The sequence below is a fragment of the Anopheles merus genome, chromosome X, assembly GCF_017562075.2.
Source record: "Anopheles merus strain MAF chromosome X, AmerM5.1, whole genome shotgun sequence".
NCBI classification, from domain to species: domain Eukaryota; kingdom Metazoa; phylum Arthropoda; class Insecta; order Diptera; family Culicidae; genus Anopheles; species Anopheles merus.
Window position 1 is genome coordinate 12,874,495 of NC_054081.1, and position 16,183 is coordinate 12,890,677.

A 16,183-nucleotide genomic window follows, 5' to 3' on the forward strand; every position below is an offset into this window, starting at 1 on the left:
TACAACGACTTGTGTATGTGTGTGGCTAAAACTGTTGTGCAAAGAATTTCAAGTTGTTGGGGTGCATAGCGCACATCATCCCCCCGCGGGGAAGGCCAGGCTTTTGTTTTTGACAGGATAACCGAATGCTTGGTGTGTGTCTGTGTGCTCTGTTTGTCTCCAGCATACTCCCTTCCCGTTAACACTCCTCACGGTTCCGCTCCAGTGAAGCGCGCACATATCCTGGCGGCGTCCAAATCGGTCCTGGGAAAGGGAAAAGCACATATGGCGAGTGAGAATTTATATTTATTTAAATGCACCTCACAAAGCGCTGCAGTGTGCTGCTTGTGCACCAGAACACACACACCGGTCGCCCGACAGCCCGGACACATCCGGTGTTGGGAGCATATCCTTGTCTCTCCGTACAAGGAGACAACCATATGGCGGAGGAGTAACACACTCCTCGGTGCAAAACGAGAATACATATCCATTGTCGCTTTCCCTGGGTCTGCCTGCCCGCGCAAGAGCGTGTTTATCCGGACAAATCGATGCGTCCAGACGGTTCCTCACGATTCGATGATTGTTTGATGGGATTTTAATCGATGTTTTCGTCTCTCCCGAACTCACACACACACACACACACCCACACAGCACATGAGGTATCTCTGAGACTTGCCAAAATGGCAACCCGCAACCCCGCACCGGCCTGTTGTGTCGTCAATGTCGCCCGAAGGGCACTGTTTCGGGGAAGGGCGCGTGGAGTGTGGCCATTTTAGTTTTATCGTGTGCGAATCGGACCCTCCTTCGGAGCGGAAAACTATAACCCCGCTTTTCTTCTTCAACCACGGGCTTAGGCAGCAGTGGTGTGTTTGTTGACTCCCTTTTCAAAATTAATTCACTCACTTAAGCCCCGGGCACCGGTTAACGAAAGACCTCGACCGCGAGGAAGAAAGGGTCATTTTATTAACGTTCACCACCGGAACCGGTCACCTTACCCTGTCTCCTCTTTATCTCTCCCTTTCTCTCTCTTTCGCTCTCTTCCCGCTTAGTTGGAGGTTTTCGCTTTCTCGCACTTCATTCCCCGTATGTGTGTTGTATTGCTGGGAAGGGTCTCATAAAAATAAATGGTCCGGCGGCGTTCGCATAAATTTATGGTACCCCCCAGATGCCCCGATTAGCAGGCGAGGCGAGGAGTGGTGATCAGCAGGGCGTAAGAAATGCCCCGGAGCTGGCAGAAGAATGAAAGGTGCACGAAGAGAAGAGGGAAAAGCGTTCATTAGTTAGGCTTCGCTTTAGGGCCCCGCACCATGCGGTGGTGGAAAAGGGGCAGCAGCAGCGAGTATAAGAGGTAGCTGCGGAACGAAGTATTGATTTCGACGAGAAGCTCCCGGGCGCGCCGTTAATCGCCTGCGTGAAGTCGTCTTATGTAAGGCTTAATTTATATTCTTGAAAAGGGAGAACCTAGCGGTGACTTAAAAATATTTATCCGTTGAGGAACTTTCAAGAATCCTAAAAAGTGTTACACGGTGGACTCCGGAAAATGACAGCCGAAGTTGGTGTGTACACATTCAAAATGGCAATCACCTTATGGGATGTGTAAGAGGGAGCGCTATCTCCAACAATCCAAAACATTGGACACCCACGTCCTGAAATCCGGCCCCAGTAGTTAGGCACCAGCAAAGATTGTGAGATTCACTAATAACCCTCGCTCGTGTTTTTGTCAGTAAAAGGGAAATGGAGACAATCCGAGGCACTCTAGCCAATATTCCAAACTATTTTGTTCGTTCCAACGTTCTCAATGTTCCTCCGGATGTTTCGCCATATTATGCCACACAGGCTATTTTATTGGCGTGCGCGTGTGTGTGTGTTTGGGTCCAATTCCGATATGCAAACATTCTTGCAGATAGTTGGATATCACTATCCCCCCTCCACCTCCGGAGCAATATCACGAAAGCGTCGTGTTTCCCTTCTATGGAAGGAAATGGCACAAATCGCGAACGGCATCGCGCTCGCTCCACAACCCGTATGGGCGCTAGTTAGGGGCGTATGGCGACAGATTACGTAATTGTATATAATTTGAATATCTTATGAAGCGGCTTTTAGATAGAGAACATGACAGACCGTGACAAAGGAGGAGTCTGAGTGGCCGGTCCCAAGTACGCGCTTCGATCGCTTCGGCTGTGCATACGCCATCGATATAAAGTTCTTGGAATATTCTGGCATGACATCATTACTTCACTCCCCTTCTCTTTAGTCATTCAATCATCACATTGCGAAAGAGAGGAGGGAGGAGTACGGAGGGGGGACCATCAAAGTACGAAAAATCGGTCACTTCCAAACGTCGGATCTCTCTTTTAACTATCCTGCTAAGTTTCGCTTCAATGTTATTTGTTTAACCTCCCGGGGGCATTGGGGTTTTGATCTCTCTCCGGTCTCCCAACACTCCATCGCCTCCAGACCCAAAGACGGACTCCAAACCGTTTGCTCCTTCTCGAAATCGATAAAACCCAACATTATGGTCCATCAAAAGACCCTCCCAAGCGTCTTCATGGTGGCAAGACACAAACATTGGAGATGCGAAAAGCAGAGAACGGAAAGCAAAAACAATCTGATGATTCCCATCCCATTGCTGCTCTTTGCTCTTTGGTACGCTAAGGAACGGGCTTACAAACTATGACAGCACAGTTAAAGATTTCTCGCGTTGCCGTCTCCATCTCCTTACAACCCCGTCCGTTTACTTCAATATGTCACCATTATTATGGAGCACTACTGCTAGAGAGGCTTTACATACCCGTTGTTGTTGCACTCGAGCGACGACCACCTGTCAAACGACTCTTAGGTTTCGTCATCTTCCTCGCATTCCTAGCCTTCCTCCTCCTTTCTACACCTCTACAGCTGCAACAAATAGATACTGACACGAACGCACACACACACACGCACGCGCTACTTTTTTTCTCCTGTCGCTTGACTATTTGAGCGATGATGTCACGCTTTCGGTGATTCCGATGATAGCGGGGTAAACTGCAAGACACAATCGCCCATCATCCCCATGCTCATGTCATCTGCACGGTCAATTCGTGCAGATATAAATACACACCGAGACGTGTGGAGAGAAAGAGAGTAGCAAGAGTGGAAGCAGGAGGAGATGGGTTGTGGGCACGCGCGCGTGTGTGTGTGTGTGGCGTGTATGCAATGCTCCAATGCTCTGATATGTAAATATATATTTATATATATCTATCGCTGATGACGCTATGCGAAGCCGCTCCTGATGGTGGTGGTGCCGCATGTCTGTTGCAAGGTCGCGTTTAAACTCGCTATCTTCCACCACACACCGGCCACCATACGCCGCCCTCTTCTAGTGGAGATATCCTGCAGCAAGGGTTGGTGCGCGCCGGTGAATGGTACACATGGTGATGCTACAGTCCGGTCACGGCTCATTAAACCGGTCGTCTAGTTGGTTGGAATGGAATTCTGTTCTCATTACTGCCTGTCACACTATGTATGTCAGTATTACTCCCCGTCACACCTGCTCTCGTGCGTTCAGAGTACATAGGGGCAACTGTTTTTTTTTCTTGCTCAACTTCTTCATCCAGGAAACAGTTGTTAGCGACCTTGTGCGCCATGAGGAACTGCTCAGATGTTATGGTTTAACATCTACAGGATGTTCTCCGTTTTAGACGCTATATCTCACTCCTCCCGGTACACTGTTAGATGTCATCCGCCGTAATGAGGCATCTCCTGGAATACGCGCACTCTCCTTAGACTCTGCCAACAATTGTGAAGATTGTCGAGCATCGTGACACTGCAAAATGTATTCCACTCGTAGTGCCCAAAGGCCCTTTAAAGACACCGGGAAGTCATCCTGCTCGGTAAATAATGCAAATAATGTGTAATCCACGACACACACGCTTCCAGTGTCTTCGAAGTAGAGGGGGGGGGGCAACTTTGTGTTGGAATCTTCTCCGCCTATGGCCGCATGCTCTTGCCTTGGTACGACAATTGAGTTCAATTTATACCGTACCGATGGATTCCAAAGATAGCTTCGCGCAGCATGAACTTTCGGGTTGAAAGTGTTTGTTGCGCGTGTGTGTGTGTGTTGCTGTTGCTGCTCGCGTCCCCTGCATCTTTTGGACAGTTGTTAGTTGTTTAGGCCTACGGCCGGGCAGACCTAATTTAATAATGGCGGCGCGCGTATCCGGCCCAGCGGGGGAGAAAAGACGTTTTGGTGGCCGTCTTCCTTCCTTTGGCCGTCCGAACATGATCGTTTTGATAGGCGATAGCGACACCACCCTAACGCTCGTTAGCAAATTCCAACAAAATGTGAAAGACACAAACATGTTTGGATGTTTTTATTTCTCCCGTCCCTTTCGCTTGAACGAAAAATCGCTGAGCTCTGCTGTTTGTGTGTGTGTATGTGTTTTTTTAGCGGAAATTGTTTAGAGAGAAAAAATATCCAATGCTCCCCCCTAACCCTTTTCTAACCTTCATCTTTGTTTTCTTTCCCTCTCCTCCCGCACAGATACCGTTGGATCAAGAACGGCAAAAAGTTCGAATGGCAAACGTACGACGACCGGATGTCCCAGCAGCCGGGGCGTGGTACGCTGGTAATTACGTCACCGCGCGACGAAGATCTCGGCCAGTACCAGTGCTTCGCGGAGAACGAGCACGGTACCGCCACCTCCAACTCGGTGTTTGTGCGCAAGGCGGAGCTGAACTCGTTCAAGGACGGGTCGCCCCAAACGCTGCAGGCGGACGAGGGCAAACCGTTCAAGCTGGTGTGCCAGCCGCCGGACGGCTGGCCGAAGCCGAACGTCTACTGGATGATCCAGAACATGGACGGCGGCATCCGGAGCATCAACAACTCGCGCATGACGCTCGACCCGGAGGGCAACCTGTGGTTCTCGAACGTGACGCGCGACGACGAATCGAACGACTTCTTCTACGCCTGTGCCGCCTCGTCCGTGTTTCGCAGCGAGTACAAGATCGGCAACCGGGTGCTGCTGCAGGTAAAGCAGACGGGCATCTCGGCGGCCCAGAACCGGCACCCGCCCCAGCGCCAGTACGTGTCGCGCAAGAACGAGGTCGCGCTGAAGGGCAAGCAGATCGAGCTGTTCTGCATCTACGGCGGCACGCCGCTGCCCGAGACGGTGTGGACGAAGAACGGGCGCGCGATCGTGTGGAACGACAAGATCCAGCAGGACAACTACGGCAAGTCGCTCAAGATACGGCGCGTCTCGTCGGAGGATGCGGGCACGTACACGTGCGAGGTGTCGAACGGCGTCGGGCAGGCGGACTCGTACTCGATCAACCTGGCGGTGAACGCGGTGCCGTACTTTACGGTCGAGCCGGAGATCGTGAACGCGGCGGAGGGCGAGACGGCCGAGTTTAAGTGCGAGGCGGCCGGCAACCCGAAGCCGAACATCATGTGGATCCACAACGGCAAGCAGATCGACGTGAGCCAGAGCAATGCGCGCCGCATCGTCGGCTCGTCCAGCATCTACATCAGCAAGCTGCAGAAGAGCGACACGGGCAACTACGGCTGTAACGCGACCAACTCGCTCGGCTACGTGTACAAGGACGTGTACCTGAACGTGCTGGCGCTCGCGCCGGAAATTACCGATCCGCCCAAGCGCGAGTTCACCGTCGACCAGCGCAACGTGACGATGACGTGCCGGGTGTTCGGTGCGCCGAAGCCGCAGGTCAAGTGGCTGCGGAACGACCGCGAGCTGACCGGCGGCCGGTACCAGACGATGCCGAGCGGCGACCTGTTCATCCGCGACGTGAAGTTTGACGACGCGGGCGAGTACACGTGCCACGCGGTGAACAATCTCGGCAGCAAGTCGGCGTCCGGCGAGCTGATCGTGAAGGAGCGCACGGTCATCAACGATCCGCCGCAGGACTACGAGGCGGAGGCGGGCACGACCGTCACGTTCCGGTGCAACGCGATCGCCGACTCGTCGCTCGAGCTGACGATCGAGTGGCTGACCAAGGGCGAGATCATCGATTTCGAGAACCAGCCGCGCTTCATCCGCACCTCCGACAACTCGCTGATGATTTCGAAGACGATCGAGCTGGACACGGGCACCTACACCTGTCTCGCCCGCACCGACCTGGACGAGGTGATGGCGAACGCGACGCTCACCGTGATGGACCGGCCGAACCCGCCGACGCTGACGCGCGTCAACTGCAAGGGCAAGGTGGCCCAGATCGAGTGGATCTCGAACGGCGACAACCGGTCCCCGATCCTGAACTACATCATCGAGTACAACACCTCGTTCACGCCCGACACGTACGACGTGCTGTCGGACGACGTGCCCGGCACGGACTTTGCCTGGACGGTGAACACCACGCCCTGGAACAACTACACCTTCCGCGTGATCGCGGTGAACAAGGTCGGCCGGTCGCTGCCGTCCGGCCACAGCGACGTCTGCACGACCGAGTCGAGCGTGCCGTACAAAAACCCGGACAATCTCGAGGGCGAAGGCACGACGCCGACCAATCTCGTAATTAAGTGGCGCCCGCTCGCGCAGGTCGACCACAACGCGCCCGGCCTGCACTATCGCGTCTACTGGCGGCGGGACATACCCGGCGCGGAGTGGAACTCGGCGGACGTGCGCGACTGGCGCCAGTCGTCCTACACGGTCGAAGGTTTGCCGACGTTCACGCGCTACAGCGTGAAGGTGGTGGCGCTGAACGATCGCGGCGAGGCGAACTCGGGCCCGTGGGAAATCATGGCGTACAGCGGGGAGGACACGCCGCTCGATGCGCCGGCCAACTTTACGCTGATCCAGGTGACGGGACCGACGGCGGCCATCCTCAGCTGGAACCCGGTGACGCCCGAATCGCTGCGCGGCCACTTCAAGGGCTACAAGATCCAAACCTGGACCGAGGCGGACGGCGAGGAGAACCTGCGCGAGATACTGATCACCGCCGACTCGAAGCAGGCGCTCGTGACGGACTTCGTGCCGGACGCGACCAACTACGCCCGCATCCTCGCGTACAACGGCCGGTACAATGGGCCGGCCAGCACGACGCTGTCGTTCGACACGCCCGAGGGCGTGCCGAACACGATCCAGGCGCTCGAGGCGTACCCGCTCGGGTCGTCCGCGTTCCTGCTGCGCTGGAAGAAACCGCTGCAACCGAACGGCAAGCTCACCGGCTACCGGATCTACTACGAGGAGGTGAAGGGCACGACGGTGGGCCCGCGGATGGAGCGCGAACCGCACATCTCCGATCCGGCCGTGCTGGAGGCGAAGCTGGGCCGCCTGAAGCCGGCTGCCAAGTATCGTATTCACGTCGTCGCCACCACCAAGGCTGGCGAAGGGCAAGAGTAAGTGGGGATTGCACCCGATGCTCGAAACGCGCGCATTTAAATGTATTTTTTTTCTTCCTCTTTCTTTTATCGCATCACCGCAGCTTCTACATCGAGCGGGCCACCTCGTCCGGGCTGGGTCTGCCACCGGACGTACCCAACTTCTACTGGGAAAACATCCGGTCGGAGAACGGGCTCGCCAACATCAAGGTCGTGTGGCAGCCGGCCCTCGGCGGCAAGGCCGGCTCGCACTTCTACGTCAAGTACCGCGTCAAGGACGAGTCGAGCTGGCAGACGACCGATCCGGAGCTGTACGAAAACTATCTGATCGTGCACGGCATCAACCCGGACCATCTGTACGAGTTCCGGGTCGTGTCGGTCGACGGCGAATATCAGACGGAATCGGCCACGCAGGAAGTCGACACCTACGGCATCCGTATGTACACTGAAGGGGCTTTCAAATGAGGCTTTTTCTTTTTTTCTTTATTTTTTTTTTCATAATTTCAAATTCCACACCTTTCGCCTTCCAGAGAGCTCCGTGAAGGTGCCGGGCGATAACATTGCGACGGCCGGCTGGTTCATCGGCATGATGCTGGCGATCGCGTTCCTCATACTGGTGCTGATCATCATCTGCATCGTGAAGCGCAACCGGGGCGGCAAATACGACGTGCACGATCGGGAGCTGGCCAACGGCCGCAACGACTACACCGAGGAGGGCGGCTTCCCGGAGTACTCGCAACCGTAAGTTGTGTGCGCGCGCAGGTGGTTCGTTTTCTCCTTTTGCTTTGCTGCGTGTGTGTGTGTCATGTGCACACATAAGCGCAGTCCGCAAAGAGGGGGTACTTTAACCATCTTATCTAAGTCGTTCCCTATCCCCCAACAACAACAACAACAAAAACCCCTTTGTGCTCTTCAAGCTAATTTTCCTGTTCTGTTTCCTTTTAATCCTATTTATACTACAAAACAAATCCGTACGTACACAAGAGAAAATCTTTTTTCTTGCGAAAAACTCAACTGCTATTGATTTGTGTATGCGACAGTAAGGGGGTCTAAAACCCCAAAATGGGGTCTTCCAGACCCTTGTTTCTTGTGCGCCTCACGAGGTGGGAACTGTTGCTGCTGCTGTTACCCTTGATTTGTTTTTGTATACTGTAAACTTCCTAATCTCTGTTTCCATTTTGCCTGGTGTGTGTTGCCGGATTTGTTGTTTTCTCTGCAGCGTTGCGTTTGGTTTTTGTTAACGTAACACATCGAGTTTTTTTTTTTGTGTCTCGCGTGTGTGATTGTTATTGTGATCTGACACCGTTTGTGCATAACGCGTTGTGCTGCTTTTTCCTATTTCTTCAATCGCAAGATTTCATCTTCCACATGCACTCTCACACACACAATTACCTTCTGTGTGTGTGTCTTTTTTAATTCTTTCATGTTCAACTTTTGTCGCGTGTATTTTCCCGCTCGCTCTATGACGTACACGACAAAATATCTCTCCATTGCCCGTTTCGATCTGCTGCTCCAATTTTCACGCGCACGCTTCGTGTGTGTGTTGTTTTTTTTTTCTCTGAATTTACACTCTGTAGATTAGTAGCCAAACCTTCCTTTGCTGCCGCTCCCTTCTGGCTTCTGAAGCTGCGCTGCGCCCTTTCAAATTTTCGCTCTGTTTGAAGTCACATTTGTATTTAAAGATCCTTTGCCAGGATCCTCCCTCTCTCTATCTAACTCTTTGTTCATTCATTTTTCGTGCGTGTGTATGTATCATCTTCATTATCTATCAGTACGTACTCTCTCTCTCTCCTGCTGTAACACCCCCTGACCACCGTTCCCTTCATGATCATCTCCTTCGCCAATCTGGTTTTCCTTCCCCACTTCTTAATCGAGTGAAACTTAACCAACAACAACAACAATCATCATCCCCCATTTTCCATCTAAACACTACTCCTGAGATGCTGCCTCTCTCTCTCTCACTCTGTGTGTGTGGAGCTTTTAACAGTGTCTGGAAGCTGTGTCTGTTAATGTATGGTTAAGTTCTCTCTAAAGCCCTTCCCTCCCCTCGCCCTTTGCTCCTATGCAAGGGGAAGCACGGGAGGGGAGCGGCATGAAGGTGACGGTTTGTTGTGGTTCCTGGTACTTGAAGGTAAATTTTGCATTAACCTCTTCGGTGTTTGGGTTTTCAGCGTTTTTCGCAAGACTGCGTACCGTCGGCGGTAGGCGCGATTGTTGGCAACATTTGTACAGAGCAAACGCTTGTTAACTCACTCACACAACCCCCCCCCCCTCTCCAACACACACACACACACACGATCCATTGGGGCCAGTGCTGCAAAATGTCACTGCCAATGTCATAAACTAAATCTGACTGAAACCAAATCCTTGTCAGTGTCACCTATTCAATTGTGATAATCAGAGGTGATAGTCAAAACGATTCGTGTGGCCAATCGTGACATTTTTGCGATCATCGTTTAGTCAGTCACTATGACATGACTTTTGTTACTGTGATAAGTTTTGCAAAACGGCACTGACATAGTCGTGACAAATTTCGGTTGAAACAAAATCATGTCAGCGTCACGAGCTCTACTGTGATGATCAGAGGTGAGACTCAAACAGTTGGGGCGATCATCACATGCCTGGTGACATTTTGTGCAACCAAATTCTTGGTAAGTAACTTGGTCGTGACATTTTCTGTTAGTGATCATCACGATAGTCATGGGAGATATGTGGTGCTTCAGGCCGTCAAACCAGACAGAGCGAGAAAGCATGTTCATTTTGAACCACACTTCTAGTATATTCCAAAAATGTCGTCATTATCATAGGGAGAAAATGTCATGACCAAGTGGTTGATCAAGAGTTTTGTGCTAAACAAAATGTCATCAAAATGTTCAGCGAGTATCAGCAATGAGCAACAAGCTACAATGGATATGTTCATTGTTTTCGTTGGTGAACATCTCGTGATGATCATGACATTTTGCAGCACTGATAAGGACACATTTTGCTGGAAGATGTAACAATTGTGAGCATTTGTCGCTTCACACAATCAGAAACATTGGCTCCCTTTTGGTACAAGCACACCGCACAGTGCTGCAAATTGGATGAACTTTTATGAGGAATTATGCAAAACAATCGTTTGAGTATAAAATTTGGTTTCGTTCAAATTGAAACAAAAAAAGTGCTGTTACTCACCACACCACACTCACCATGCATTTGCGTGCATAATTTTATAAGTACACTAACCCATTCCAGCACACCTTTTCAGCGCCTCCGTTCCGTGCGTGTGTTCACCCCAAAAGCCGCCGCGGCAGCATCTATTATCTTCAGGCCAATTCCCTTTCATCCCTAATTGCATCTCATCTGCATCTGCACTGGTTCCTTCTCTCCAACCCCACCCTCTTTCTAACTAATCGTTCTCTCTATCTTTCCTGTGTAGGCATTTATATAAGCTATATAAATACTCTTTAACATCCTTCCTAGTGTTTAAGCATCTGTTAGATAAATAACACATTTGTACATGTACTTACTTTCCAAAACCGCCCTATGCTATTGTTTTTAACTGTATAACCGTTGGAGATCTTTCCTTTTCTAATTCTACTTCTACTTCGTCTACCTCACCCTAGCTCATAAAAACCATTTATCCCGCACCCTCTGCCTGCCCCTGTCATACCTATATATTCCTTCTATTTAAGCGTAACCTCTCATACACTGCTAATTAAATCGGTATTATATATTTAGAACCCTCTATTTTTTGAGCCCTCTTACTACTCAAAAACACCTCTCTCACATTCGTGCATCTCTCCCTTCATCCTTAATGCTCATCCATAGGGATACAATCACACATATAATAGCACAAGTTGTATGTATCTTCCAATATTTGGACGTAATTAGTATGTCGTTATCGCATCCTAACATATCCGTTACTTCTTGGGCGTTTAACGTATTTCTTCATCTTAAAATTAAATACCTACTCGGTTACTGTTTCCAACACACGCGGCGCCTGCCGTAACCTGCATTCGTATGTAGATATTTCAGAAGTATTATTGAATGCTCCACTAGGTGTTAAGGCCTTAGTATAGCAAACGGGGTAGTATTTACTAAAAACCTTCCGTTAATCGAACAACATGTTTCACGGCTTCCGATTCGAAAAAGATGCAAAAAACAAAGCAAAATACTACCAGACACTGGAATCACACAGTTCCTGTTGATAACTATAGCTAATACTAGCATTTTAATTCTAATAAGGCAAAAAAGATGATAAAAAACGATCGAAGAAATACGTTTGAAAGTTCTCGAATGTGTAAATACTGAAGTTGTTTCTTTTTTCTGTTCCCTCCGGATGAGTACTTGGGCTCCTCAAGGGTGTGTAAATATCAGCTTTGAATAAACCGAACGCACTGTTCCCGGTTAAAATCGTATCTCGTTTTGTATCCATAACTTCCTCACACATCCTCGTCCCGCATTGTGTTAAAAAAATCTCACATTCGGCTCTATTTGGAGAGTGTCGGCTGTGCAGAAAAGTCGAAACTACCAACCGACACTACCCATTTTCCCACAAACTGACAATCTCTTGGTAGCATCGCCCATCTAATGCCCATTTTTTCCGAATCACTTAGAAAACTTGTTTTCGTTCTTCCTTGTTTGTACATTAAAATTAAAAAAAAATCAGTATGATGAGTTGAAAAGGATAGACATCATTTTCCCCCTCCCTCCTCTCCCAACAACGGAAAACATAGTCAAAATTCGCATAAGGCGAGGAAATGTCGTGTTTGTTCGTTGCTGGGCGGATACATTCGAACCCCAGTTGTTGGGAGCTAATGATTAGCCTTTTTGCCCAACCAATCACTCCTCCCTCGACCCCTCTCATCCCCCCCCCCCCTTTTTGATCACTCCCCATAATAAAACCACCCAAAATGCCCTTATCCCCCACATCCCCGATCCCCCACAACATTACATACTAAAAACAATAGCCACGGACGGTAGCCGTCCACTGCTTTGATACCAAATGGAGTGTAGTGTTTTACGTGATTACAGTTTGGACAATAAAAGCCAGGGCCGACAATCGCTGAACTCGCAAAAAGTAGGACCGGAAAGTGATACAGATTCCATGGCGGAATACGGTGAAGGTGATACAGGTAATGTTTGTGTTGTGTTATGCTACTACCACTGCCATGCCCCAGCCACCAAACAAGTCCCATCCTGTTTTCTTCCTTTTTCTTTTCTCTCTCTCTCTGCTCATAATACATATATTCTTCTATCCATCACTATGATGTGTGTGTTCTATATTGAATTTCCTCCTGCCATCATCAGCACCACAGATCATCACTCGCTCTGTGCGTCCTTTTATTTTCATATTCTATTTCTTCATCCTACTGTGTCAATCACATCAACCAACATTCCACACCCCCATCCACCCACCCACCCGTCCAACCGACCTGTCGGATGGGGTTCACACACCGCCGCCCGCCCACCCGCACACTCTTGTTGTCGCCGCTCACAGTCACACCTTTAACTCATCCCATGTTTTTTCTCTTTCTCTTTCTTCATCTCTCTCTCTGTATCATTTATTCGTGCCATCCATTCTCTCTCTCACTCTCACTCTTTCTCTCTGTACATCTAATTGCGTCATGCATCAGTTATTAGTACCTTGGGTTAGTAACAAAACATTCTACATTCATCATTTATCTCGATTATTATTACACACACCACCACACCACCCATCATAACTAGTCATCCATTATATATATGATAGATTTATTTAGCTATGTGTGGTGGGAGGAGTGGTTCATTTTATTCCTACACATTTCTTTGTGCATCCCAATATTTTTTTTTTTCGGTTTTCGTTCTATTCATTCACTTTACAAACGTTTTTAGTCCTTTTTAGTCTCACACTTACCTCTCTTTCGTTTGTTCTTTCTATTTTTATATTACATTTTCTCTTATTTGTTTTCTCTCTTATACTTTTCTATTTATAGTCTTCTATTCTAGGTGCTTTTGCGATTGATCTCATTTACATTCTATTTAGTTGCATTACTTTAACAACCGCGAGGGGGTTTGGTTTCCTACGGTCGAGGTTACGGGAGTGGGTTTACATTCCAGTTTTGTTAGCTTTAGATTTAGAATATTTAGTTTAACTTACTTTAACACACCCCAGCTGCCCCTTCCTTGATGAAAGTCTCTATAAAAATTTATTTAAAAAAATCCCCCTTCCCTTGTCTCGATAATTATAAATCAATCAAATATGTCAATTATGTTTCCTTTGCGTGCGCGAAAAAAAAAAATCAGCGAGCTTTTACAACTCTCCGCGTCGCGCTTGTTTGCCTTTTCCCGCACCACAAACGGCTCATCCTCGCACTGAGCTGACCCAAAAGAGCCTTTTAAATATCGCGTCCCCCACTTCTCCCGCTGTGCGTTTTCCCCTAGCCCCCAGTGCCTTGTGCGCATTTTAATCAGTTTTTGTGTGTTGTTGCTTTGTTTTATACGATTTTGAAGAGTTTTTGTTTTTGTGTCCTTTGAGATTTGGCTTTGTCTTGCTTTCTTTTTCTGTGTGTTGATTATGTTTTGCACACCGCCGCTACTTGCTTCCCTAATCGCCCGTTCAATCCCACCAAACTGTGTTTGTTTCGAACTTTTATATGTGTTTTTCTTTTTCTTTGTTTTATCCTTTCCCTGTTTGCACCAAAGTAATAAAATGTTTTTTTTTTTGTTTCAATGTTATGTGCAATTTCATTAAAACATTTTAAAGCTTGCTTGTTTTTCTCTGGCTGTGTTATTTAAGTTTAAAAAAAAAGTTAGACAAACAAGTTGCACAGAAGTTTAACATATATACCCACACAGCAACTATATATATACATACATACAATAGTGTACAGATTTATTTTATCACACGTTTTTCATCACTGGTTTTGTGTCTTCCCCGAAGCTAGAAACCGTATCAAAAGTTATCTTCTCTCTGTTGTGTATATTTTTTTATTTGCTCTTATATATATTTATTTAATTTTGATTTTCCGTTTTCTTTCATTTCCATTTCTTTTCCCGCAATTATGTTTTCCTCACCCTTCTTCTACTCGGCTACGCGTCGTGCCGCCTGTGTGTGTGTGCTGCAGAAGGTATGAATGAGGACGGTTCCTTCATTGGACAGTACGGCCGGAAGGGTGGCAAAAACGCGGATAGCAATTCGCAGGCGTTCGCAACACTAGTTTAGTGAGGGATATGTGTGTGTTTTTTTTAGGGAAAAAAATCGTTGTAGAGCTACACCACTTCTTCTTTTTTTTGGTCCAAACTTCTAGCGTGTATACGTACGCGCTCACCTATCCCCCCTTTTTGTTTGCCCGCGCAACAGTAGCGTACAGATTGTAGAGTAAATGTGGATTGGAAACGAAAGCCGAATTCATGTTAGCGCTACGAAAGAAGAATGTATTAGGATTAAAAAGAGTAACAGGAACGGCGAGAGTTGGGAAAAGGGGGGGAGTATGATTAAGGGACAGTTACAGTTCAAAAGCACCGTTCAACAAGGTTAATTTGAAAATTTTATATCGAAATGATGCTCTCCAATATCGATTCTCTGTAATTATGGATTGAGTTTCAAAGCTAACTGAAACAAACTTATAAAAATCCACAACCGCTACTTTCCTTTCCCACCTCTTCCCACACATCAACTCTCCCTCCAACTGCGTCGAACTAGTTTTTTTTGCGCAATAAAAAAAGAAATAAGAAAGCCACTACACTAGCTAGTAAGCAATCGAAGCGATGCAAAATGGCCCCAATAAAAACGGGCTGGGGAAGAATATTGGTGTGTTAGTCCGGGAACCGCACGATACCCCTTTTTTATCTTTCCGGCCACCTCTCGGCCGGCGGATGGGAAGGAAAACCCGTTGTTTTTTATTTTAAGTTTAGGTGTACACACACAAACACACACATCAATCGCGCACGTGAAATGATGCGTTTGTGTTAGGATGTAGTTTTAAATGTCAGTCGCGCTCGGCGGGGTGTGAAGAAAAAACATTGTGAAAACTAGTGAGCAAAATCAAAAGTGAAATCATCACACAGCATAATTATGCGTTTGTTTGTTTGTTTTTCTTCTCGTATTAGTGAGCGCAATATATTGTTGTAAAAACCCACCCCGTATAGAGTTTTGAACATAGATTACTGGAGAGATCACACACAAAACAAATGCTGGTAGAAAATGAAGAATTGAAGTTTTACATTTAATTGAAATAGGACCACCCGGGCGGGCCGGTAGGATTAGCATAGCATAGTGCAACGAATCGAAATAATTCACGGAACATCACAGCAAGCACACACAAACTCTCTAGAGAGAGCGTACGTTTTGCGCCGCTAAAATTCTTTTATCTGTAGAATGTTGTTCACAAGCGTACAAGATAGCACGTCCAAGAAAAGAGGGGGGGGGGGGGGGGTATGGGAGAGAACTACTGCGAATTTGCTGTCCTTGATCCGCCGCCCAAACATACCGTCTACACCTTGTCCCGGGGTGTTGAGCGGGTTCCGTGAACAAAAAAATATAAAATAGCAGAAATCATTACAACGCGACGACTCCATCACGACCATCACGCACGACGCCACCTTCTCAATCATCGAAAACACAACACCGCCGAGCAATGAAAACCGTAAAAAGAAGAAGCCGTAGAAGGTGTCCCAGTTATCAGTGTTCCGTTTTTGCTGGTTTTTGTTTCACGGATTATGGTTTTTTTTTCGGTTATCCGGGCAGCGACCACCCTCAAGCTCTTTCCCCTCTCCAAACGCTTCCGCGTTGCACTGAGCGCACGCAATTATGTGTAGGTACTTATGCTTTTCACTTTTAGTTTGTAGTACGAATGTTTTATGCTTTATTTTTATTATGTTTATTTATTTTTCAATATGCTCTCAAACACCTCCTAGATAAGGGGTTCT

The 16,183-nt window shown here is 48.0% G+C and overlaps 1 protein-coding gene across 5 annotated transcripts in view; it reads left to right on the forward strand.

Moving 5' to 3' along the window:
- The first annotated feature begins 4,501 nt into the window (after window positions 1–4,501).
- Window positions 4,502–16,183, forward strand: part of LOC121599103 (neuroglian) — a 14,075-nt gene continuing 2,393 nt past the window's right edge. The window contains exons 1-5 of one of the 5 annotated variants that reach the window (XR_006005635.1): window positions 4,502–7,309; window positions 7,396–7,727; window positions 7,822–8,032; window positions 12,290–12,408; window positions 14,380–16,072. Coding sequence is in view for 3 of the 5 variants with exons in the window: in XM_041926639.1 (XP_041782573.1) it covers window positions 4,554–7,309; window positions 7,396–7,727; window positions 7,822–8,032; window positions 12,290–12,408 (3,418 nt within the window). In the remaining 2 variants the exon portion in view is untranslated. Of the gene's footprint in view, window positions 7,310–7,395; window positions 7,728–7,821; window positions 8,033–12,289; window positions 12,409–14,379; window positions 16,073–16,183 lie in introns of those variants that run through there. The other 4 variants (XR_006005637.1, XM_041926639.1, XM_041926648.1 and 1 more) reach the window with 4 other exon arrangements.